Source organism: Anolis carolinensis, chromosome 6, assembly GCF_035594765.1.
Source record: "Anolis carolinensis isolate JA03-04 chromosome 6, rAnoCar3.1.pri, whole genome shotgun sequence".
NCBI classification, from domain to species: Eukaryota; Metazoa; Chordata; class Lepidosauria; order Squamata; family Dactyloidae; genus Anolis; species Anolis carolinensis.
The window spans coordinates 31,032,615-31,056,660 of NC_085846.1; the positions used below are offsets into that span (position 1 = coordinate 31,032,615).

General features: G+C 39.7%; 1 protein-coding gene across 2 annotated transcripts in view; it reads right to left on the minus strand.

The window, feature by feature from the left end:
* LOC100554433 (trafficking kinesin-binding protein 1) overlaps positions 1-24,046 on the minus strand; it is a 35,947-nt gene that overhangs the window by 6,822 nt on the left and 5,079 nt on the right. For both annotated transcript variants that reach the window (XM_008113398.3, XM_062984007.1), the window contains exons 2-13: positions 16,745-16,821; positions 16,083-16,199; positions 15,043-15,143; positions 13,154-13,262; positions 11,155-11,233; positions 9,329-9,459; positions 7,034-7,108; positions 5,737-5,874; positions 4,369-4,439; positions 3,732-3,950; positions 2,119-2,417; positions 974-1,192 (exon numbers count right to left, since the gene is read on the minus strand). In XM_008113398.3, coding sequence (XP_008111605.2) covers positions 974-1,192; positions 2,119-2,417; positions 3,732-3,950; positions 4,369-4,439; positions 5,737-5,874; positions 7,034-7,108; positions 9,329-9,459; positions 11,155-11,233; positions 13,154-13,262; positions 15,043-15,143; positions 16,083-16,199; positions 16,745-16,821 — 1,635 coding nt within the window. The remainder of the gene's footprint in view (positions 1-973; positions 1,193-2,118; positions 2,418-3,731; positions 3,951-4,368; positions 4,440-5,736; positions 5,875-7,033; positions 7,109-9,328; positions 9,460-11,154; positions 11,234-13,153; positions 13,263-15,042; positions 15,144-16,082; positions 16,200-16,744; positions 16,822-24,046) is intronic.

Sequence of the window (24,046 nt, forward strand, 5' to 3'; positions counted from 1 at the left end):
TTTTGAATTATAATTTGTTATAATCACTTTAAGGCTTTGTTTTGCTTGGTCACCAAATTCTAGTCTACGACTGCAATAAGCTCTAGCTACCAAGGCCAATGGTCAAGTGTAAACTAAAACACTGAGATTGACTTAAGTTGCTTACATTAAACAACTTACTTTAAGCAACTTAAGCAACTCCAGGGAGATGGAGTGACATCACCTCCCACCCCTGGTGGCCGGACCAAGCACAAGCCTCCAAGATGCCAAAGATGGGAAAAGCCTATATATATCTCTATCTATGTACAATTGTCTGTCTTGTCAGAGTATAAATGGCATTGAATGTTTGCCGCATATGTATATTCTGTAATCCACCCTGAGTCCCCTTCGAGGTAAGAAGGGCAGAATATAAATACTGTAAATAAAATAAATACTAAGAAATATATTTGCAGGCTAGTTATAGAACGAGTACTAAGGGGAGGTCCCAGCTGCAGCATTTTGTCTTTTCTTCCAACACACTTTCATAAGACTGTCAGGAAATGATGGCTATCAAAGGAAGGCTGCAATAAGGACCACCAGTTTCAACAAACCAATAAAAAATATCAATAGGGGATAGGTCTGATCAACAGTCATTAGCCAGGATGGTTTAGTCTGACTACCATATATGTGAGGGGACACACTCTGGACTTTGTGTTAATATGCAAAAATGTGGACAACAGGACTTCTGCCCCCAATCCCCAATACCATAGAGCTGTGCTGGAGGGCCTAGAAAATGCCTATAGAGATGAGAGTTTGTTGGACATGGATAAATGAAACTGTGGATAGTGGTCCTACAGATATGGATGTCGTACTACAGCTTTTTTAAAGCACAGAAATAGTAAGTGTTCCTAGCTAAAACTTGAACATCAGCATCTTGTCTTTCTCAAATGTTGCTTCTCCTTCCCACACCCCACAGAAAATATTGAACAGGAGAAGGACTCTTGCCACCACTCACCACTTGGTCTTTCCTTGGCTTTGGCAGGTGTCGAGGTAGCAAGAGCAGGGAAGGTGCTCACATCCACATCATCTTCCTCCAGGTCATTAAGGCTGTAGACCTCCTCCAGGTCTGTGTCGAGCTGCCGGAAATCTTTGGTGAGCACGCCCGGGCGGGGGTCCAGGATTCCTGCCAGGTGAGGCCGGGCTAGCTGCTGCCAGTGATGGAGGGTCATGGAGCCTAAGAGAGACCAGGTAGAGGTCTAGGTGACATGTGGAACCATTTGCCCAAGGCATCAGTCAAAACTAGGGGAGGCTCCCAAGACAGCATGCCCAGTTGGGAACTGTCATCCAAACTTTTTAAAGCTCTTTTAAGGGGTTGGACTGGATGGCCCATGCGGTCTCTTCCAACTCTACAGTTCTATGATTCTCTGGCAAAAATGTGGATTATGATTATTATTATTTATACCCCACTTTATCTCTCCCAAATGAGACTCAAATCGGCTTACATTAAAAGTATAATTTAAGGAACTTGTAGCATACTTCCTGCATACCAGCCATAGTAAAACTTTGACTTTTCTTTAACTGCTGTGACTGTGTTCTCTAGATTTTTTTTTGATAGTTGAATTTTGGATTTTTAAAAATATTTTTTTAAAATTTGTTGGAAACTACTTTACAACCAGTGTGTGGTCCATCGATTTGAGAACTGGACAACAATTCTGGAGACTAGGGTTTCATTCTCCACTGAATCATGGAAAACCAATGGGCGATGTTGGGCAAGTCACAGCTTCATTTTAGGGTTGCCATAAATTAGAAAATACTTGAATAACAAGTCACTTTGAGTTCCAAACTATGAAAAATATTGGATACAAATATAAATTTAAATATTGTTGTTGTGGCTGTCAGAATTTAATATTTTAGGAAGTACTTAGAATTCTTAGCCAGAGCAAACCAGCGCACCACAAAACAAAAATTCCCAGGATTCCTTTGGATGCAGCCACAGTAGTTAAAGTGGAATAATAGTGCTATAATTGCACAGTGTAAAAAGGATACCAAAACAGAAAAAGGAGGGCTGACATTTCTGAGCTATATGGTGGTGGGACATCTAGAGATCCCAACTTTCCTACAAATAAGCCATATCAGTCCCAGCTCCCCTTTACCACTTACCTTCCAGAGGCTTGATGATTTGAAGTTTGTCAGGGAAGTAAGAGAAAGAACCTAGAGAGAATCCAGATCCACCGGAGCTGCCTGAATAGTTGGTGCCAGTGGAGGTGATGCTCTCATTGGGTGTAAGAAACCCACTGGAGTCCTCAGCATCCCGAGCCAGACGTCTAAGCTTGCATTCACGCTCCACCTCAAAGAATGAGCGATCGGTGCTGTGGTTTTCCTGGCGAGCCGATAAACATTGGAGAGCGGCTTCCAAGTCATGCCGGCCAGGCGTCCCCAGTGTACCAACTTCACCCCGGCTGAAACAGACCAAGTAGAGGTGTTTTTACATCAATCCCTACAGCATTACCATTACAGCCCTAAGGAACTTACAATCACAAATTAAATTGAAAGAAGATGGGATCAGGAAGGGAATAAGTAATTGCTATGAATAATAACAGGCATTTTGCGTGAAAGAAGAACCAGAACTATATTTGAAACAGGCCCTGATTGGCCAGGTATGTATTTGAAAACACAGATTGTGCATCCTTTATTCAGAAATCTGAAAAACGATACTCCAAAATCCGTAATTGTTCATATGGGTGGCTGAGGTAGTATCACCATTGCTTTCTGGTGGTTCAATGTATATAAACTTTGTTTCATGTACAAAATAATCAAGGTACTGCCAACCTCAATAAAATACTGAAAAGCAGAGACATCACACTGGCAACGAAGGTCCGCATAGTGAAAGCAATGGTATTCCCCATAGTAACCTATGGATGCAAGAGCTGGACCATAAGGAAGGCTGAGCGAAAGAAGATAGACGTTTTTGAACTTTGGTACTGGAGGAAAATCCTGAGAGTGCCTTGGACTGCAAGAAGATCCAACCAGTCCATCCTCCAGGAAATAATGCCCGGCTGCTCACTGGAGGGAAGGATATTAGAGGCAAAGTTGAAGTATTTTGACCACATCATGAGAAGTCAGGAAAGCTTGGAGAAGATCATGATGCTGGGGAAAATTGAAGGAAAAAGGAAGAGAGGCCGACCAAGGGTGAGATGGATGGACGGTATCCTTGAAGTGACTGGCTTGACCTTGAAGGAACTGGGGGCGGCAACGGCCGACAGGGAGCTCTGGCGTGGACTGGTCCATGAGGTCACGAAGAGTCGAAAACGACTGAACGAGTGAGACGACGACGATGATGACTGTTATATTATCCAAGTGGAGGCCACAAGGGGGCGCTTGAGAGAGAAGGATGGTCCATTTTACGGGGGGGGGGGGGGGGAGTTGAAGGTGGAAAACCATTTCCTCGTTTTCACTGGTTATTCCTCCTCTCCACTTCCCATATCATAAATACAGGTTGTTTTGACAATGGGTGAGGAATAACAGGATCATTTTTCCTCTTCCAATCCACCTTCCACTCCCGTATAATGAACTGTCCTCCTCTCTCTAGCACCCCCCCCCCCCCTTGTGACCTTCACATGGATAATGGAGCCGTGCCATTATGAAAAATAGTGTGCAGAAATAATGTGTTTCGTGGATGCAATGAGACTGTTCTAGTTGAGATTAACAACTGGGTCCAGTCAGCAGACACACCTGAGAGGACCCTGCCCATTCCACATCCCATTCATACTCACCGGACATCATCATGAGCTTCAGATGCTTGGCTATCCTGTCCTCCCACAATGGGGCTGTCAGATCCGTAGTAGCTGGTACGAGGAGTGCTGATGCGACTGCAGCCCAGAGAAGATGGCTTAGGAGAGCCTGAAGGAAGACTTAATGGAGAGTCCGCCCGGGATTTGGCTTTCACAGCTTGCTTTACAGCCTTCACTGTCTCGAAAACTCGCCGGAAACTCCTAGAACAAGCAACACAGATGCTCTCATTAGGTGTGAGAAACCCACCTGCAGTCAACGGTGGCAAATACAAGAAGTTGGCCACCCATCTCCAGCAGTGCAGTCTTTGTGCACCAAATAAACTGAGGTATCTTAAATTTAACTCCACAGCCCTGATAACACCCAAATGCAACAACTAACTCAAGCTCTATCTGCAGCCATGTAGACATATCTCCTCCGATTTCACAGAGGTTACTTTTTCCAACTTTAGCCCCATCTCTTTCTCTAAATTTCATTTCTAGATACCAAGCCTCTTTTCTCTGTTTACTTTTTTCTTCAGATTGTGCTGCCTCCATATCACTGTCCTTTGAGAGATGTCTGCCTTTATGCTTTTCTCATGCAAACTTTTGTTTCACCCTGGCTACTCTGTGTTTTACTCACTTGTATTCTGACGAACCAGAGCTATCCATCCCCTTTCGCATCGTGCCCTTGATCTCTGCAGCCAAAGAATCCTGTGATACAAAAAAAGGTATCACTAGTAAACCAATGAGGATTTTTAGTGATTAAATATAAGATCCCAGCAAAGTCATTCTATTATGACCCTGCTCTTTCAAGGTGAAAATGAACAGCAGAACAGTATTATGAAAGGGACATTTTTTAACCCTTTAAGGTTCACAAATGGAGTCTTAGAGTCAATTGAAGTCATATTTAATAACACTGTGTCTAGTGGACACTTGGCTTGGTAGCCAAGTAAGTCAATCAACTTAATTTTTAAGTAATTAAAATGCAGTGGCAACAGTTGAGCAAGAAAGGGATGTGGCACATGGCCAGCCCTCTGCATCTGTGTATTCTGTAGCCATGAATTCAATCATCCATTGCATGAATAAAAAATAAATCCAAAGCCTTATTTTGCCATTTTATAAAAGGAACATAATTTTTACTATGTTTTCATATAGAATTACACTTTAGCATCCATAGCTTTTGATATCTATGGAGGTTCCTGACACCAAACTCCAGTGGATACCAAGAGCCCATTATACAAACAAACCCACCAGCAAGGAGCAAGCAGTGCTTCCAAATTATATACATCACACTTGTTTTTTGGATCTTATTCTAACAATCTTGCTGTTAGCATAGCAATATAATATGTTGAGCTATTTCTGGAGCATGACTTAGAATGTTTTCTGCATGCTTAACTCAACTTGAAATCACTAGGAACTCACAGTACTGTCTATTTCTAAGCAAACTGATTCTATCATCTTTAGAGTCACTTATTTACTTTTCCCTTTAGTTTGGGCTTGTAGAAGCCTAAACCAGTGGTTCTCAACCTGTGGGTCCCCAGATGTTTTGTCCTTCAAATCCCAGAACTCCTAACAGCTGGTAAACTGGCTGGGATTTCTGGGAGCTGTAGGCCAAAATACCAGGGGAATCACAGGTTGAGAAAAAACTGGCCTAAACAGACACAAAGTATACTGGAATCAGTGACTGAGGTCTGAAGCAGCTCATTCTCTTGTGCTTAAACCTGCCTGCCAGGTAATTCCACTTGCAGAAAAAATAACCAACCATTTTGTAGGATGACAAATAGAAATAAAGGAGTATTTTAAAGCAACGTGGTACCCATTTTTATTGTCAAGAACTGAATTATAAAAATGAATATTTAAGTGATCATTTGGATTTTTAGCATAGCAGACATCAACATAGAGAAAAATAGAAATTAAGAAGAGACAGGATGTATATATATATATGTATATATGTATGTATGTGTGGAGAAAGGTGACCTGATAATATCTCAAGGTGCTTCACTCTTACCAGAGGTAGGAAAGTGGGGGAGCTGTGGCGGTGGATGGTGCTGTTGGGGAGGCTGCGGTTCCGGAGGTTTTTAATTTCTTCCTGGGCTTCATGCAACATGGCTCCACATTCCGCATACTTCTCCTGCACATCTTGGAGCTGGAGCAAAATTGCAGGGTGGAGAAGAAAAATGAGAGATACTCCATCAAAAAAGATTGGGGCAGGGGTAAAAAAAAGTCAAGCAGCTAAGAGGAAATGAGAACCAAAAACAAAGCATTCCTCATGCAACTGTTTTTATTCAAAATGGTTTGGCAATCCATAACCTTGCAGCAATTAAAATACTGTTTACATACTCAGTTTTAATTAATATGCTTGATTGACCATTAATCATGGCTTTCAGCTGTCACATTAGTAACAGTGAGAATTTCCCAACATTTTTGCTGCAAGCACTACTACTATACTATAGACATATTGATTCAGTCTTGTTCTATCCAAGCAACCCCTGGGGGCAGAATTAGGGCCAACTGACAGAGAAATCAATTATGCAGCAATCGTATGTATGTGTGGAGTGGTGTGCTGTATTCTTTTAATCTTTTACAGTAAAACCCCATATCTGCACAGGGTATATGGTCCATACTTCATGCAGATTTGCGGTAGCACAGCGGGTTAAGCCGCTAACTGCAGCAAGTTAAGTCGCTAGCTGCAGGAAAAACTGTTGACTGGATGGTCAGCAGTTCAAAGCTGCAACTTGGGGTGAGCTCCCGATTGTCAGTCCCCAGCTTTTGCCAACCTAGCAGTTTGAAAGCATGCAATGCAAGTAGATCAATAGGTACTGCCTTGGCGGGAAGGTAAAAGGATGCCTCTGCAGATATGCAAAACATGCCAGCAATAGATTGGAGAATCTATGAGTAACAGGCTCCTAGGCATGGGAAAATGGAATGAGAGCACCTCCCCATGGCCAGAAGTTGAGCATCGCCTCCAGACACCAGAGATGAAAAAAGGGGAAGACCTTTACCTCTGTCTGTGTATTTCATTGTGTAAAAGGCATTTAATGTTTGCCTCATATATGGTCTCTGAGTCCCTCCAGGGAGATAGAGTGGAATATAAATAAAGTAATTATTATTATTATTATTATTATTATTATTGCAAACCCTAGGGAAATTAAGGACTTCTGGTCCAAGGTTACCATACAGTCATGCAGGAGACCTAGAAAGTGCCTAGAGATGAAACCACAGAGAGCATCCCCACAGATGTTAGACAACTCCAACATATGCAACCCTCCCTTCCTGTCTTGTGGGGATTGTTCCAGGATACACACCTCTCCACGTAGCTGATGTTGGACTTCCTTGACTGCTGCGAGATGTTGCTGCAACTCCTCTACTTCAGAACTGGACTGGAGGAGAAAGTGAGGAAAATATCATCAACAACATTCCCAGGATCTTTTGTTGCAATGTTACTTGTTATCATTCATTGCTGTGTTTTTATTGGTTATTTCATTTTGATTGATGTGTTTTATGTTAATCTTTGTATGTTGTTATTTTATGTTATACTGGTGCTGTTTATTGATTTTGGCTAATTTTTGTTGTATTTTATATGTTCTGTGTTGCACTATTGTTACCTTGTAAGTTGCCCTGAATCCCTTTAGGGAGATGGGGCGGGATACAAATAAAGTTGTTGTTGTTGTTGTTATTATTATCATCATTATTATTATTATTATTATTATTATTATTATTATTATTATTCCTACTAGCAGTAGTATTATTAGCAGTAGTATGATTAGCAATATTATTGTTGTTATTATTGTTATTGTTATTATTATTAGTAGTATTATTATTAGCAGTATTATTATTGTTGTTATATTATTGTTGTTGTTGTTGTTGTTATTTTCTCCTCACCCCAAAGACCCCCCCATTCCCCTCTCCATTGGCCCCATATTATTATTATTATTATTATTATTATTATTATTATTATTATTATTATTATTATTATTATTATTATGGACTTCATTTTAATGCTGTAAAACCATTCAATTTTGCCAGTGCTATTTTCACAATTGATGTGTGCTGTGAAATTTTGCCTCTATAGTGTTGGCTCTTGGCTGATTTTCAAGGCCAGAACATAAAAGAACACAGCTAATAATCAGACTGCAGACCAAAATGTGAATGCCATCAAGAAGTCTATAACATGAATGGCCTGAGCAAGAACATCTGAAAAATGAAGACAACGTTCTTTTACTTGTTTGAGAGGCGATTTCTTAATTCAGCACTTGGGAATTTCATTCACAATCTAAAGAGACACAAAAGCAAGAGGCTTGGCCTATGTCCTGAAAAATCTATATAAAGGAAGCAATGTGTGTGTCCATGCCTTCAAGTCGCCTGTCAATGTAGGACAAGCCCATGAATTTCATTTGTTTGAAATTTATTTTACAGTACATTTTATTGTGTTGTTTAATGTGCTATGATTTGTTGTTCTATTATATGTTGCTATATTGTATTGTTCTGGGCATGGCTCCATGTAAGCCGCCCCGAGTCCCCGTTGGGGAGATGGTGGCGGGGTATAAATAAAGATTATTATTATTATTATTATTATTATTATTATTACCTGGTATTCATTGAGTTTTCCATTCAAGTACTAACCAGAACTGGCCCTGCTTAGCTTCTGAGATCTGACAAGACCTGGTGCCTCTGGGATATTTAGATTCCTGCTCAGATTCAAACTCCTATCTAACCTTTTTAACAGGGCTGTTGTTAGTATGGGGCAGGCAAGAAAGAGCCTTGCTAGCCTGAACCTGTCCGAGAAATAAAAATGTTATAAGGAAATAAATGTATATGTTACAAATATCTACCTCCAACTCTCATCTTTTACACACAAACTACTGTGCCATTTTTAATCCTGGATGGGGATTCAGTGGCAGCATCTGGTGGGGGACTGGCATTCTGAAATGAGTAGGGAAGGTGCCCCCTCTGCTCAATCCTTGTAGCAACTATATTTACTTTTAGAGCCCCATCAGGGATAGATAAGTGTAGCAAAACAGTTACAGCAAAAAAGATAAGTTAGAATATTTATCTTATATCTTGCAACAGATGGGGGGAAATACCCATCAAAGCAGCTGATAATTTAAAACAGATGGTATAGCAAATGGTGCCTTCTCTAAATTAACATCAATAACAAAAATTATTTGCAGCTTTCCAGGGGGGCTTTTCAATCCTCCTACTGAAGGCAACATCTCTAGCTTGTCATGGGGACCACCTGCTGCTTCTTTTGTGATGATGTTAAAGCAAGATAAGCTCTAAGAAAGAGATGTAAGAAAAAAAGAAGCCCTGGAGTGTCATCATTCACCCACAGCACTGTTAACACCAAGTGTTTCCTAACTAAAGTCATTGTAAAAGGGGTGCCTTTGATATGAGGGGCAACAAGGACCAGGGAATATGCAATGACTCTTCATCTGTAAGTTATAAATGACCTAGAAGTTAAAGAATTGAGCCATAGCTGAAGATTCTGAGACACACCGAATCAACAGAAGGTGCCTTGTTGGAGGTTGGACAACCAATTCTGGAGGCCTGCCGACCAAACACCATGCCCAGTCAACGGACTACCTAATCCCTTTACTTACATTGCGGCACTTCTGTTGCAGGTCCACAATCTGAGCAAGGAGCTGGCTGATCTCCTCTTGTTGTCGGGCTGTATCTTCTGTCTTACGGGCAAGCTCCTCGGAGAGTGAGACAACCTCTCGGCTGGCATCAGCTATGGGAGGGAAGACATCAGATTGTCATGGCATGGAAAAGATGGTTGCATGCAACATGCTCCATGGCCTCTGACATACCCAGAAAGGCCTGCATACCACAAAGAGGGACCAACACCAATTTCCATAGCCCATCTTGAGGTCCCACTCTCTGTGGTCTTCTGTAGACTCTATGTTCCTGCAATTGGATTCCTGCCTTTCAAGCCTCTGTATCAATATCATCTACATTGTTTATTCTGAGATGTCCTCCAACTTGTCTACAGTTGTCATACACCTGGACCCCATTATTGTTCTAATTTGGCTATGAAAAAATTCATCTATCATTTTCACTCATAAGATATGAATGGGGATGGGGAGAGTATATATATTAAAAACTTGTTGATATCAAATGTGATAGAGAAGCTGGTTATGAAATATGAGCTTCTAATATCATATGTGAAGAACCTGTGGCCTTCCATCTGCTGTTAAACTCATTTCCAGCTACCAATGCCAATGATGAGGGAATATAGCCAAACTCAGAGATTTCCAAACTGTGTGTTGAGATAGACTAGTGTTAGCTGCAGTCCACAGGTGTGTTACATGAAAAATACCCCCGACAAACAAAGGCTGCCTGGCAGGAAAACACAGTCAAAGTCCTCCTGAAATACAGCCATCCAGCCTCGGTTTAAAATCCTCAAGAGGAAGAGACTCCTCTGGACTTCCAGGTATTCTATGCTTCACTAGAGTTAGAAGGGCATCTAGTCCGTCAGCCAAGATGAATGCAGTCAACGCCCTCTCAACAGATGGCCATCCAACCTCCATTTAAAAATATCCAGAAAAGTTTCATCCCTACAGAAGTAGAATGCTGGTGCTGTTCAAAGGTAGATACTGTTATAACTTTTATAATTGGCAGAATTTGTTGATTGAGTTGCAGTAATTACCACTAATAAAATGGAGATACTTCTAATTAAGAAAAGAAAATCTGTTGATAATGATGTTTGTGATGAACCAAACGTAGCAACTATAGAGGTAACTACACAGGAATCAACTGTCGTACATAAGTATAAATGAAAAAATTCCAAACTTGAGTTATATAGTAAATATTATAATATATATATATAATATTTGATAATACATATACTGTACATAGTAGGAAACTCTTATAAGGGTTTGGATTAATCTTCAGTTTGCTGGTAAAACTGAATTATTGTGTTGTGAAAGAATGTGTCTAAAAGAGTGTCACCAACATGGAAAGTTTGGAAAGCTCTGATCTAACTAGTGGTGGTTAGTGGCTTGCACTAGCATGGTGAATCCATCCTAAACTTTTAAAATGTCAACCTTTCCAAGGTGCTGAAACAGTTTTCAGGTCAGCATTTAGCACCATGGATAGTTCCTCAACATTTGTTCTAAAAACTGAGGGGGGTTCATTCCATACTGAAATGGAAACCATAAGCTACCACTGAGTTCAGCAACAGATGGAAGGTCACAAGTTTACCCACCATGCCAATCAGCTATTAACATCTGAAAGGAAATGAAGTTATTGTTCTCTTTTTAAATGGTGCTATCTGCACTCTGATTTAAAGAAATACCGTAAGTGAAATTTAAAACTACATTCAATCATGGACTGTATTTTCCTTTCACTGCAAGGTCTTCTAAATGGAGTTTGTGACATTTTAAAAAGCAATTACTGAATTCTTCTCAAACTTTTTATCACTCACAAAATTGCTCCACACAGTCAATCATCAGTTTCTGCTCCTGCTCCTCATACTGGGAGGTTTCTGTGGCAATGCTGTTAACCTGGGATGAAGCAAAAGAAGGAAGCCATTATCCATTTGGAACCTGGGAACCTATACAGAAGCAGTTAACTGAATGACTGAATTTTCAAAGGTTACTCCACATGCAGTGCTCGGAAATAGAAGAAGACAAATCCATTAAAACTTACTGCTCTCAAAGAGCTTACAGTTTATCCTAACCAAGATTGTTGATGGTGAAGCCACATCAGAGTCATTCCATGCAAAACTTACTTGCAGACAACAATGGAACAATGAAAGATCAAGCTACTTCGAAGAGAACTGCATACAACTTCAGCCTACAGGGCTTATTTATTTTGAGATAAGAATGCCTTTGAAATGTAGCTGTATTTTCTAAACATGTCTACAGACTACAGAAAGAAGTAAGGAATTCCATTTGGAACCATAGAGTCGGAAGACCACAAGGGCCATCAGGCCAACACCCTGCCATGCAGGAACAAACAATCAAAACACTCCTGACAGATAACCATCCAGCCTCTTATTTAAAAGGAGGAGACTCCACCACACTCTGATACAGCATATTACACTGTTAGACAGCTGTTGTTGTTGTTGTTGTTGTTGTGATGATTATGATGTTTATACCACACTTTTTCTCTCCACAAGTAGACTCAAAGTGAGAAGTCTCCCCCAATATTTAATTGGAGTCTCTATTCCTGTAGTTTGAATCCATTGCTCTCTATCACAGTATCTGGAGCAGGAGAAAGCAAACTGGATCCATCTTCAATCTAATATCTTTTTCAAATATTTAAACATGGCTGCCTTGTCCTCTCTTAACCTTCTCTTCTCTGTGCCAAACATACCCAATGTACTATGCCACTCAGAGCATGGTTTCCATGGAGTCCTGCAAGACTATTTCCTAAAGCTAAATACTGCTTGGAATCCAATTTTATTATTTTGGATATTACCACTGAGATTAATTTATTCATATGCCATCTTTTAATGGATATGATTTCATAGCAGTTTTGATAATTAAGATATCAAAACAGTGATAAAAAAAAACTAATATGCAGAAGAAAAACAACACAGGGTTGCTGTGAGTTTTCTGGTCTGTATGGCCATGTTTCACCTGCATCTATGGCAGGCATCCTCAGAGGCTGTGAGGAGCCTGTCGTAGATGTGGGTGAAATGTCAGGAGATAATGCTTCTGGAACATGGCCATACAAGCCTGGAAAACTCACAGCAATCTAGTGATTCTGGCCATGAAAGCCTTCGACAACACACTAAAAACAACACACTTAGCAAGATTTTTGAAAACTTGGTTTTAAAACCTGGGAGATGAAGAATGACTTTGCCTGTTACATAATAAAAGCATCATTTGGGCCTGAGGAGACCACAAAGAAAATGCCACATGCCAAAAGGTCCCTTTTCTGTTTATCTCGCCCACTTTGCCAGTGAGAAAGAGAGAAGGCTGATGATCTGAAGCCAAGGGCAAGTTGGTATGGGAGAAGACAAGCTATATTTAGAAGAAGAAAGGCTTAGAAGTAGCATGGTTACTGAATGCTGGCAAGAATACATTTGAATAGGTTGCGCCAGCCACACTCCAGTCCTGACTTGATTTGCTCCCAACATGAACTTCTGAACCATCTCCCAAAACAACCTCACTGGGGATTAGCTGGTCAAGGGTGATTGTGAACAGACTCATGCTTGACCAGGAGAGACTATAATCCAGGACGCCAGTCAAAACCGGTGAAACACACTCCACACCAGCCACTGAGACAAACTGAGCCTGAAGTGACAGAGCTGGATGCAAAAGAATTTCCCAAGCATCCTTGACATGCCATCCAGATAACCCTTTTCTAAATATGTCAAATGCTATTAACATTCTCCAATGTCTTGACTCACTTCCCCAACAGGTACACACTCATTACTGTCACACACAAGCAACATTTGGCAGCTGAGCCCTCACCTCTGTGCGCAGCTTCTGGTTCTCTTCCTCCAGCCCTTTTAGCTTCTGCTGAAGAGCATCGTATTGGAAACACTGCTGCAAAGAGAGGGCAGATTCATTCCTTCGTAACCTGTTGGGGGCAAGTGACAAGGACATGAGAAAAATGCAGCAAAGGAGAAAACAGTAGCATATGACCACTTGATCTGCTGACTTTGTGCATCATTGCCAGAGATGAAGACACCGCTTGAAAGCTAAATTTAGCACAAGTTATGCTAAAATATTTAATATTTTTACATTAAGGCATGACATCATTTTATGCACAGTTCAAGGACATATGAAGCAATATTTGTTAACTCAGATTTATGGAAGAGATTAAAGACAAACTGTTACCTTGCTAAAAATATCTAACATCTATAAATAGATTTCACTTAACATTTTGACCGCAAAATAAAGTAAGAAATATATTTGATAAACACTACCATTTTGAAATGACATAACTGCCATTTCTTTTCTCTTATTTTATCGCTATTTTTGATTTTGATTTTGATTTTTTTTTTAAAAAAAACCATTGCTTGAAAGATGGCTAGTGATTTGGAAAATTCTCATCTCTTTGTTTTAAGTCTTGTTTTTTTACATTGTTTTGGAAGATGGAAATATCCATAATCTTTTGGAGATTTTATGATCTTTGGAAAAGCATGACCTTGTTAGAAGTCCTAACCTTTTCAAAAATGATGCCATAACCCTTTGGGAAAATGGCAATAATGCAAGGCAATTAGGTTTCTCAGCTGTTAAACTGATGTACCACACCCAGAGTTCAGAAGTGTTCTTTAAAGGTAACATAGCTGGTTTACTCACAAACTTCATGTATTCAGCATACAGATACTTTGCATATCAATCCAATTACAGATAGGATTTAGAGGAGCTTTTCTATATAGGTAATTCAGAGCATCTTTCTCATAATCAACAGTCCATAATCTGAAGCATCTCTCTGTTCTGAAAGACTAATACATCTCTGTCTAGTATGAAAATCCAATGGAGTCTCTAAGCATACTTTTCCTATTGAAGTCTGAAAATGTACATCTCCTGCTGAAGTCTAAAGGCATATTGTTTCTAAAATGGAGTCTGAGTCACAAACAAGCCCAGTTCTAATCACATGGTCTGCAGTCCCTCCCACAACAGAGAGCCAAGGAAAAAACTGGCAACCAGTATACACATATACAGTAGAGTCTCACGTATCCAACATAAATGGGCCGGCAGAATGTTGGATAAGCGAATATGTTGGATAATTTTTAAAAAGGAGGGATTAATGAAAAGCATATTAAACATCAAGTTAGATTATGATTTTACAAATGAAGCACCAAAACATCATGTTAGACAACAAATTTGGCAGAAAAAGTAGTTCAATACGCAGTAATGCTATGTAGTAATTACTGTATTTACGAATTTAGCACCAAAATATCACGATGTATTGAAAACATTGACTACAAAAATGCATTGGATAATCCAGAATGTTGGATAAGTGAATGTTGGATAAGTGAGACTCTACTCTACTATACAGTAAGCAATCTGAATTATATACATAACAAATAACTTGTGGAGGCTTGAAGAAGGTCACTATTTCCAACATATTATTTTTCTGTCTGCTTAGGTATATGTAATGTCAACTGCTTTGAGGGCATATAAGTTGAAAAGTACAATACTCATACTGTGCACTCTAGGAGGGCTAATGTTTTTCCTCTACCTTCCCAATCTTTCTCTCTCTTCTCAGTTCAACATAGGAAAAACCAGGTCTAATCATTAGTAGGATGAAGCAACGGGATGGTCTTCCATCCTGCCTCATTGGCTTGGACAAAATATTCTCAATTTTCAACTCTGCCAAACCTACCCATCCAGACACACACAATACTCACGGGGTGGAGATAGTGGAGACCGGCTCACTCTCCTCAGTGCTGTTGGTGTACAGATGCAGAAGGTCATCCCGCATTGATATTTCATGTCGTAACTGAGCAATCTTCAATAGATAAGAGACAAGGGTTCAATTTTTTTTTTAAAAAAACAGTCAGAAATGTAGCTTGGTACCCTCAAACCTTGAAACCATTCCATCAAATTCTAGTAAGGATTCTCTATAGATATTCCCACTACAGGAAAGAAAATGACTCTGAACACGCAGTAGGGATGTGCCAATCTCTTTATTCTGAAGCTGCTCTGTTCCACCCACCCAAGTCTGAAATTCTGATGGAAACACACTGATTTTTACCCCAGATTTTTTTTTTTTTTGGACAGGGTATGGAATACTGCTTGGAATGAAAGTGCTGAGGAAAGAGATCCAAATTCAAGTTCCAATTCAGTTATAAAACTCTCTGGATGTGTCTGGGAAGTCATTCTTTTGGACGAGGCTAGTGGTTTTCAACCTTTGATCCTCCAGCTGTTTTGGACTTCAACTTCCAGAAGTCTCAGCCAGCTTATCAGCTGTTAGAAAATGTGGAAGCTGAAGTCCAAAACACCTGGAGGACCAAAGGTTGAGAACCACTGGACTAAGCTATACTGTTGTTTGCTGCCCTGAGCCTCATGGAAAAATAATAAGATTGAAAGGCAAATGACAATAATAAAGACACTAGCACTGCCAGACAGAAAACTAGAGGTGCTGTCTTTAATAGTTGTGCAAATGTAGGGCTTTTTCAGGTGGTGTTGTTTGTAATAAGCCAGAAAACAAGCAACAGCTACTGAAATTCCCTACTCTACACAACCATTAAAGATACAAGAAACATCTCCAGTTTCATACTGGCAATGACACAGAGGAAAAGATAGTTAGGCTTCCCTTCAGCTCCTTGTTGAGTAAATTTTAATATCACTTTGTCTTAGTTTCTTTTTAAAAGTCCTGCAACACCTCAATGCTGCCCAAATCTAAGGGTCTACATTTTAAAATGTCTTCTCCCAAGGGTCTCCTCACCTCTTCCTTTGCCAATTCGAGTTGCTCTTCCAAGAGTTCATTGCGTTCTGACAGACTCCGGTTCTGCTTCAGCAACGATTGTCCAATGCGGGCTGCTAACTCGAGGTCATGCTCTTTCTGTACAGATGGAGAAGACACAGCAGAGGTAAAGGTAACTTATTTCATTCTTTCCGTACACAACTCCTACTTGGTTCATTCTCTGCCATATTTCTTGTACATGAATTTTGATTCTGAAACACACAGCTCTCAAAGTGATTTCATTCCTCACCTGCATGTGATTACTTCAAACAATGAAATTGTTTGTTGCCAACCATAACAGTAACTAGTTACTGTTGGAGTTACATTAAAATGTTCCCAAAAAGTAATTACTTCAGATATTTGTAACTTGAGGACTGCCTGTACTTCATAATTACAAAGTAATTAAAATTACAGAGTTACTTATCCCTTGCAATGTTGTAATTGTAAGAATATAACGTAGCGCATTATTTTACATAAAGAAAGTGATAACAAGTAGTTGTTTATAATCTTTTTCTTTTCTTTTTCTGGTTACTAAATAACCAAGGATCAACTATCTAAAGAACTGCCATTATTTCTAGCCTAATATAGGACCTTGCATTCAGTTTGAACATAATAAATTGTAAAATACAGTAATGAAAAGGTACCTCTTCCAGAAGACTGGTAACAGCATCTATATCGTGGTAAGTCTTAGTGATCCGTCCAACCCGCTCAGAGCAAAGTACTATGGGAAAATGGCAAGGGGGAAGAAGCAGAGAAAGATAGAAATGATCCTATGTACAATAAACTATTCAGGTATTTGTACCAAGTAACCAAAATCCCACACAAGTAAAGCATTAATCTATAAAATCTATATAAACTATACACTTTAAACACACCAGCATGCATTTCTTTGGTTTCATTTATTTCAGATAATGAGGGCCAATTATGGAAATGCTACAGAGCATGTATAGGCTATGACAATTTCAAAAGGCACATCTCAGACTGTCAATCAGTTAGAGGATTCACGGGGCATGAATCGCACCAGTTGACACTATCAGAGGACGCGACATCAAAACAACTATCAATACAATATTTGTGCAGTGTTTCTGTAATTTTTTTAAACCAAGCCTATCCTTGTAGTTAGTTAGTCATAAGCACAAAAACATTTCTTGCACGCCTAGCTTGTGTGTACTATATCAATATATCTAGAGGCTAAAACTCTATGCTAATTTACTGTTTGCTCCTTCCAATGCACATGTGCTCCAGACTCTTCAAATCACATGGTTTCTATCTGCAAGTGCTACAAGTATGTGTTGTTGTTTGTGTCGCTGCTAGTTAATTGATTTATAGTCATTGATTTCTGTCAAATTTATGAGTAAACATTACTTTAAAAACTTACTAAGGATTCTCTATAGTATGGGAAGAGGTCCATATGGGCAGGCTCACATGTTTATACCTTTCACTGGATGCTATAAACATTTGTTTTGCTCAGATTTTAGTGGTCACTTATACAGTTCTGGTAGTTTCCACTGTTTTGATTGAATCTTTCAGAGTTGAAAGAGATCATGGGCCATCAAGTCCAATACCCTGCCAAGAAGCAGGAAAATCACATCCAAAGCATCCCCGACAGATGACCATCCAGCTTCTGCTTAAAAGCCTCCAAAGAAGGAGCCTCCACCACACTCTGGGGAAGAGAGTTCCACTACTGAACAGCTCTCACAGGCAGGAAGTTCTTCCTAATGTTCTGGCTTTTTTTCTCATTGGCTTTTTAGCTGCCGCATCATATTGTTGGCTCATGTTTAACTTGTTGTCCACAAGGACTCTGATTTTTTCACACGTACTGCTGTCAAGCCAGGCATCCCCCATTCTGTATCTTTGCATTTCATTTTTTCTGCCTTCTGAAGTATTCTGTTGGTGGTGGTGGTGGTGGGTGAGTTTATAAAAAAACTAATACATCTTGAGTATCCTTTATTCAAAATGCTTGGCACCAGAAGTGTTTTGGAATTTAGATTTTTTTGAATTTTGGAATACCTACATTTGAGTATTACGAAATATTTTGGAGATGAAATTTAAGTCTAAAAATTAAATTCATTTATGCTTCTTATTTAACTTATACATATTGCCTGGAGGTAATTTTATACACAACGTTTTCAATAATTCTATGTACGCTGAATCTTCAGAAAGCAAAGAGATCCCTATCTCAACTACCCATATGGAAAAATTTGAGTTTTTGAGTATTTTGGAATTCCAGGTAAGGGATACTTAACCTGAAATCTGTTTTCAATTAATATATAATTGGCACATATATTACCAATTTCTTGCCCTAAACAATGTATCTAAGTAATAGCCAAATGCCTATGCATCTCCACATCACAATAAATCAATTTTTGTAAACAAACACAGACACAATCAATCCAGACACAATCAATATCTCTTTGTTTGTTCAGGCCATTCAATGAGTCACTTAAGTGCCAGACAGTTTTCCAGGCCAAAAATTTCAGATTATTTTTACATAATATGTTTAACTCCTACATCTGAATTTCAAAAATGGTAAGTAAGAGCACTGATACAATTTGAATACTGCTTTCTTTTGACTTTCATCCTGAGCTAACATTTGCAAACAGTGTTAACTAAAGGTTTAAAGGAGTCTTTGACAGCATGAGTAAAAATCTAGAGTCAAAACTCTAGCTTCTGGACTGAAAGGAAGGTGTAAATTAAATTTACTATTTTGGCTCCTGGCAGAGATATATAATGCTTAATTCTAATGCAGAAGCACATTAGTAGAACTACGAAATAAGAAATGGAAAACACGGCCAAGAGAAGATATGGATTGAAAAAGACAATTCCAATGCCCGAACAAACTACACTACCCAGTCAACCTTACCCTATTTAACCTGTCTCCAAGGGCAATTGTCAGTTGCGATTAAATCTAATTTACTTCTAACCCTCACTCCCTCATCCTACCTCCATACCTTGTGCCTAAGGCTACTTAACTGAGGATCAGGTTGGCTTTTGGACCTGCTTTGCAGGGAAAGACAACAAGACAATGAAATGACGTGCAGGAACAAGTCAGCCAACTCTTCCACGTGAGGTGTCGAAGACAACAAAAATAGTTTATTTCCCCCAACAGATTCTGGGGTGCTGAACTGGTTTTCTGAGTTTGCCATCAACTCTTCATCCTGAGTTAATTTTTTTGGACCACAGCTACCACAATCCCTCAACCAGCATGGCCACCAGCTATGATGCTGGTAGTCTAAGCATGGTCTTCATACCACAACATCACTTCCAAGTTCTGCTTGATATACATTTATCAAGAGGTTCAGGACCTGGCAAACTGAAATCTAGAACTTTTATCAATCAAAAATTATGTTGTCGTTTTTAAGAAACACCACTGCATCCATCATGAAGGAGATCAGTGTTTCTCAAACTGTGGTTCTCCAGGTATTTTGGACTTCAGCTCTCAGAAATCCCAGCCAGTCTACCAGTTGTTAGGAATTGTGGGAGCTGAAGTCCAAAACATCTGGAGGAGCACAGTTTGAGAAACTCTGAAGTAGACATTCAGAGTAATGGTACGTAACTGTACAAGTCATATTGGGAAGTTACCTTATACTGAGTTATATCACTGGCCCATCTTGGTCAGTAAAATCAACAGTAAATGGTAGCATCCTTCCATGTTTGCAGAGTCTCCTTTTCACAGTGCACAATTATGGCAATACCACTCCACTTTAATATGCATAGCTCCATGCTATGGAATCCTGGGACTTGGTAGTTTAGGAAAGAAGATTTATATTCATTAACTAGAGAAAAACAGTACCTTATCAGCCCACAAATCCCAAGATTAGACAGGATGCAACCATGGCGGCTAAAATGGAATCACAGTGCTAGCATAAAAAGCTTCTCAGACATAGGCATTTACCAAACGTATTAGGAATTCAAAGCAGAGCTTTCTGAATACAAGTCAAGCACTCTACAGTGGACCCTTGGTTTCAGGGTTGGTTTCAGGGTACAGGGTTTCTAGGGCTTCCATAGGAATACCAATATCTGTGGATGTTCAAGCCCCAATATATACAATGGTATAGTAAAATGGTCCCACTTACATAAAATGGAAAAATAAAGTTTTCCTTTTTGGGGTTTTAAAAGGATATTTTCAAATCATGTATAGTGGAATCAACGGCTAAGGGGGCTGACTCCTGCTGAATTTTAGGAGGATGTAAACATGTATCTTTGATTTTGTTCACATGTAATATATAATGAGTGTGTGAAGTACCATAATCATAGTCCTAATTCTATTGAGCTACACATAAGACCAGATATAGCTTTGCTTTGAAACCTGTGTGTGCATTTGCTCCTGCAACAATTCCAGCGAGGCTATTAAAAGGACATTCTCAACCCCTAATAATCTCAAAACTGCCTTTTGATTTCCAGATGAAACAAAGGAAGCAGAGAAGCATTTCAGCAAGAGGACACTGGAAAGGAAGGAATCCTGGGCTTTATTTGGAGTCATGACCCCTAAAGAGCCTTCTGCTCACCCTTTCCTTGATTGTTGCAGCCAGGGCATAGCAGAGGGATTACGGTTAGCCAGTGTTGTTTATTGCCATACAGAGCCCAAGCTCAAGTCACTACTGTTTCTGACGCAGAAGAAGTAGGTTAACAAGAGACTATCAGAAATGACATCAAATCCCATTATGGTGTTTTGGAAGTGGGTATTATGCAATGGGGAGAGGCCAAACCAAAGCACCCACAATCCTGTTATCCCCCTTCCCCCTCAATTTCCACTTTAACAAGCCAGCAAACCCCACCTCTGCTCTCGCCTGCGTGCCGAATGTCACGTACCCACCGTGGAGAGACGCCATGATGGTCCTCCGGTCTGCATGCTCACTCACCTCCTCCCTCTGTAGGAGACCCTTTTGACATCCCATCACCCAACCGAACCATAATTGGAAATAATTAGAGCGTGAATTCCGGGAGAGTAGGGATAATAAACAACCCAACTGCGCAAGCGCTACAAGCCTTCATTCATATATTTATTCTGGGAACAGCATGGATCACCCCCTTTGCTCCTGCCTCACAAGGCCTGAAAAAATATCAGATTTGGGGTTGAAATATTTGGAGGGTCAGACAAGGTAAAATATTCTGGTTTGGCACTGGAGATTCATATGGGAATGCTGAAGTAGAACACGGATCGTACAAATGATCCAACAGACACAAAAGTATGCTTCCTCTGAGATGCTTTCAACAACCATTACCAGTAATTCTGCCTGATCTCACAGAAGTGTTATGAGGAATTTAATTGTTTGTCACAGTTCTATCCTACCCAATTGTTGAAACTATGGGCTGCTAAGAATAGTCAATAAACGTTCATAATCTAGGGAAGGAGCAGGTAATTGCAGGGTTTTCTATATTTGTACTTTTTCTTTAAAACTGTTGGCTTATCTCTGAACTTGGCCTACTTATGAATTGAGACTGGAAGGCAAATCCAATAGTAAAAAAGTAATGCTAGGAGCACATGTCCTCTTCAAAGACAAACACAGCATTTTTTAAAAAAAAAATAATAATGTACGGCTCTCTCCACTATTATAAGTTCTGTATAGTGATGTCTTTTGTAGTACTGTGGTTCCACTTTCACTTTTTTCGTGTCAGGAGCAACTTGAGAAACTGCAAGTCGCTTCTGGTGTGAGACAATTGGCCATCTGCAAGAATGTTGCCCAGGGAATGCTTGGATGTTTTACCATCCTGTGGGAAGCTTCTCTTATGTTCCCGCATGGGAAGCTGGAGCTGACAGATGGGAGCTCCACCCCGCACCCTGGATTTGAACCGCTGACCTTCCTGCCACACAAGGGTTTAACCCATTGCATCACTTTAATCCATTCCTTCCACTTTAGCTGCTATGGAATGGTGGAATTTGTTAATTTTGACAGTAAAATATTGGCAGCAATATTTTTGGCTCATCATAATTTCCTGAACAATCACTTCCCAGGCACATGGTCAGCATTTGGATAGGGCACTGTTTGCTACCTTGTGCTCAAAGACAGAAGGAAGTGGGATATAAATGAATAAACAGTATATGCAATAAAGGTATATGCAAATAATACTGCAATGAAAACAGTGGAACAAAAGAGATCATCTATATATTCTTCCACCCACCCCTACCTTTCATCTTGATTGAGCCCATTGATGAAGCTGGTTTCATACTATACAGCTACAGTACAACATTTCCATTTTCAACTAACATGGCTCCAATCTGGGGGTTTGGTATTTGGACTCCAGCTGGGAATTCTCAATATCCCCCCCCCCCCCAAACAGAAAATCCCAGACAGTATACATGAAGTACATTCAGTTTGACCCCTGAGAGTTAGTTCTCAAATTAATGTTTTTCAGCAACTGAATCTGCCAATGTGGTGAACTGACTTACTTAAGCTATTTACATGTTGGGCTTCAAGTAATAAGCCACCTTATATGCCTCTAGGATGGAACAGAATTACATCATCATCATCATCATCATCATCATCATCAGTATTAATATTATGAAAAAGAAAAGAATGATTCTGATAGTGTGCTTCATGGATCAGTGAATATTTTGGAAGTGAGGGAGACAAGAAATGGAGAAAGTTGAAATGTCATTTGACTGCGAATACTTGCATGGCAATGGGTTGGACTGGGTGACCTTGTGGTCTCTTGCAACTCTCATGATTTTATAATTCTATGAAATTGGCTCTTTTCAACCCCAACTATATAACCATTCCAGTCAAAACCATATTTTGCAATAGTGCAATAGGGTACCCTACCCCAACTAAACTTGAAGTAGTTTGGGAAGTTTTCAAAACACAGGTTAACATGAAAGGGTAGCTGCTTTACCATATATCCTTATTAATAGTCATGTAATTCCTTAAATTACATGAGGTAATTTAAGGAATTACATGAAGTTGGGTAGATGACTGACACATTTCTAATTTCCCAAAATTGACCTGACTATAACTTTAAAGCAACCTGACCTGGCCAGTTCTATCACTTCATCAACTTGCATAAGAAACAAAAGAAAACCGAGTTTCCCCTCAAGGTGAAATTCCCCTCCCCACCATCTAATGGCATATGTTTAGTTATCATGTTGCCCATGACGGATCAGAGGTAATACTATTGTGGAGGCAATAAAAGGGGCATTGCTCAATTTGCTCCATGGAAATAATGGTCTGTACACTTAAAAGTGGATCAACTTGCTAACTGGATAATGTACTTATAAAGCAGCCTAAGAGTGCTGTCTGTAAACTGAGACTAATAATGACCTACTCTTACGGAGCTATTGAAAGGAGCTACTATATTAAGGCAATGCTCAAGCATATGCTTGAAAAGGGAGCATATGTAATGAATAACATTGTGGAGGGAGTTTAAAAAAAACCCACAGAGATAGAGCCTGAAGTCAAATGAATTGGTTAGTGAAGCTTTTCACAGCCACAGTGCAAATATGGATCCTGAAAAAACTTTGAAATGTATAGTTGGTGTTTGCCTCCAAGCAGTTTTCAAGTCATAGTGACCCAAGGTTACCCCATCTTGGGTTTTCTTGGCAAGTTTTGTTCAGAGGGGATTACCACTGCCTTCCTCTGAGGCTGAGGAGGTATGATTTGCCCAAAGTCACCCAGTGTGTTTCCATGGATGAGAGAGGATTTGAACCCCAGGATCAAAACCCCATGCTCAAACCAGTACACCATGCTGAGTCTCCTATGGAATTTACAATACCATAAAACTGATAAATCTAAGCTATCCCTCAGGGAGAAATCTTCTATACATAACACGTTCACTCTGCACCGAAGACACTATTACATTACAACCTATGCAAGCTAAGCATATATTTTGAGAGTCAAATCATATTTAACAGAGGGCTGCTAAAGTAAAAAAAAATGGTCTCCGAACAAAAACCCAGCATCAACAACCTAGAAAAAATTATGGCAGATCCCAAAATGTGAAAGAAAATA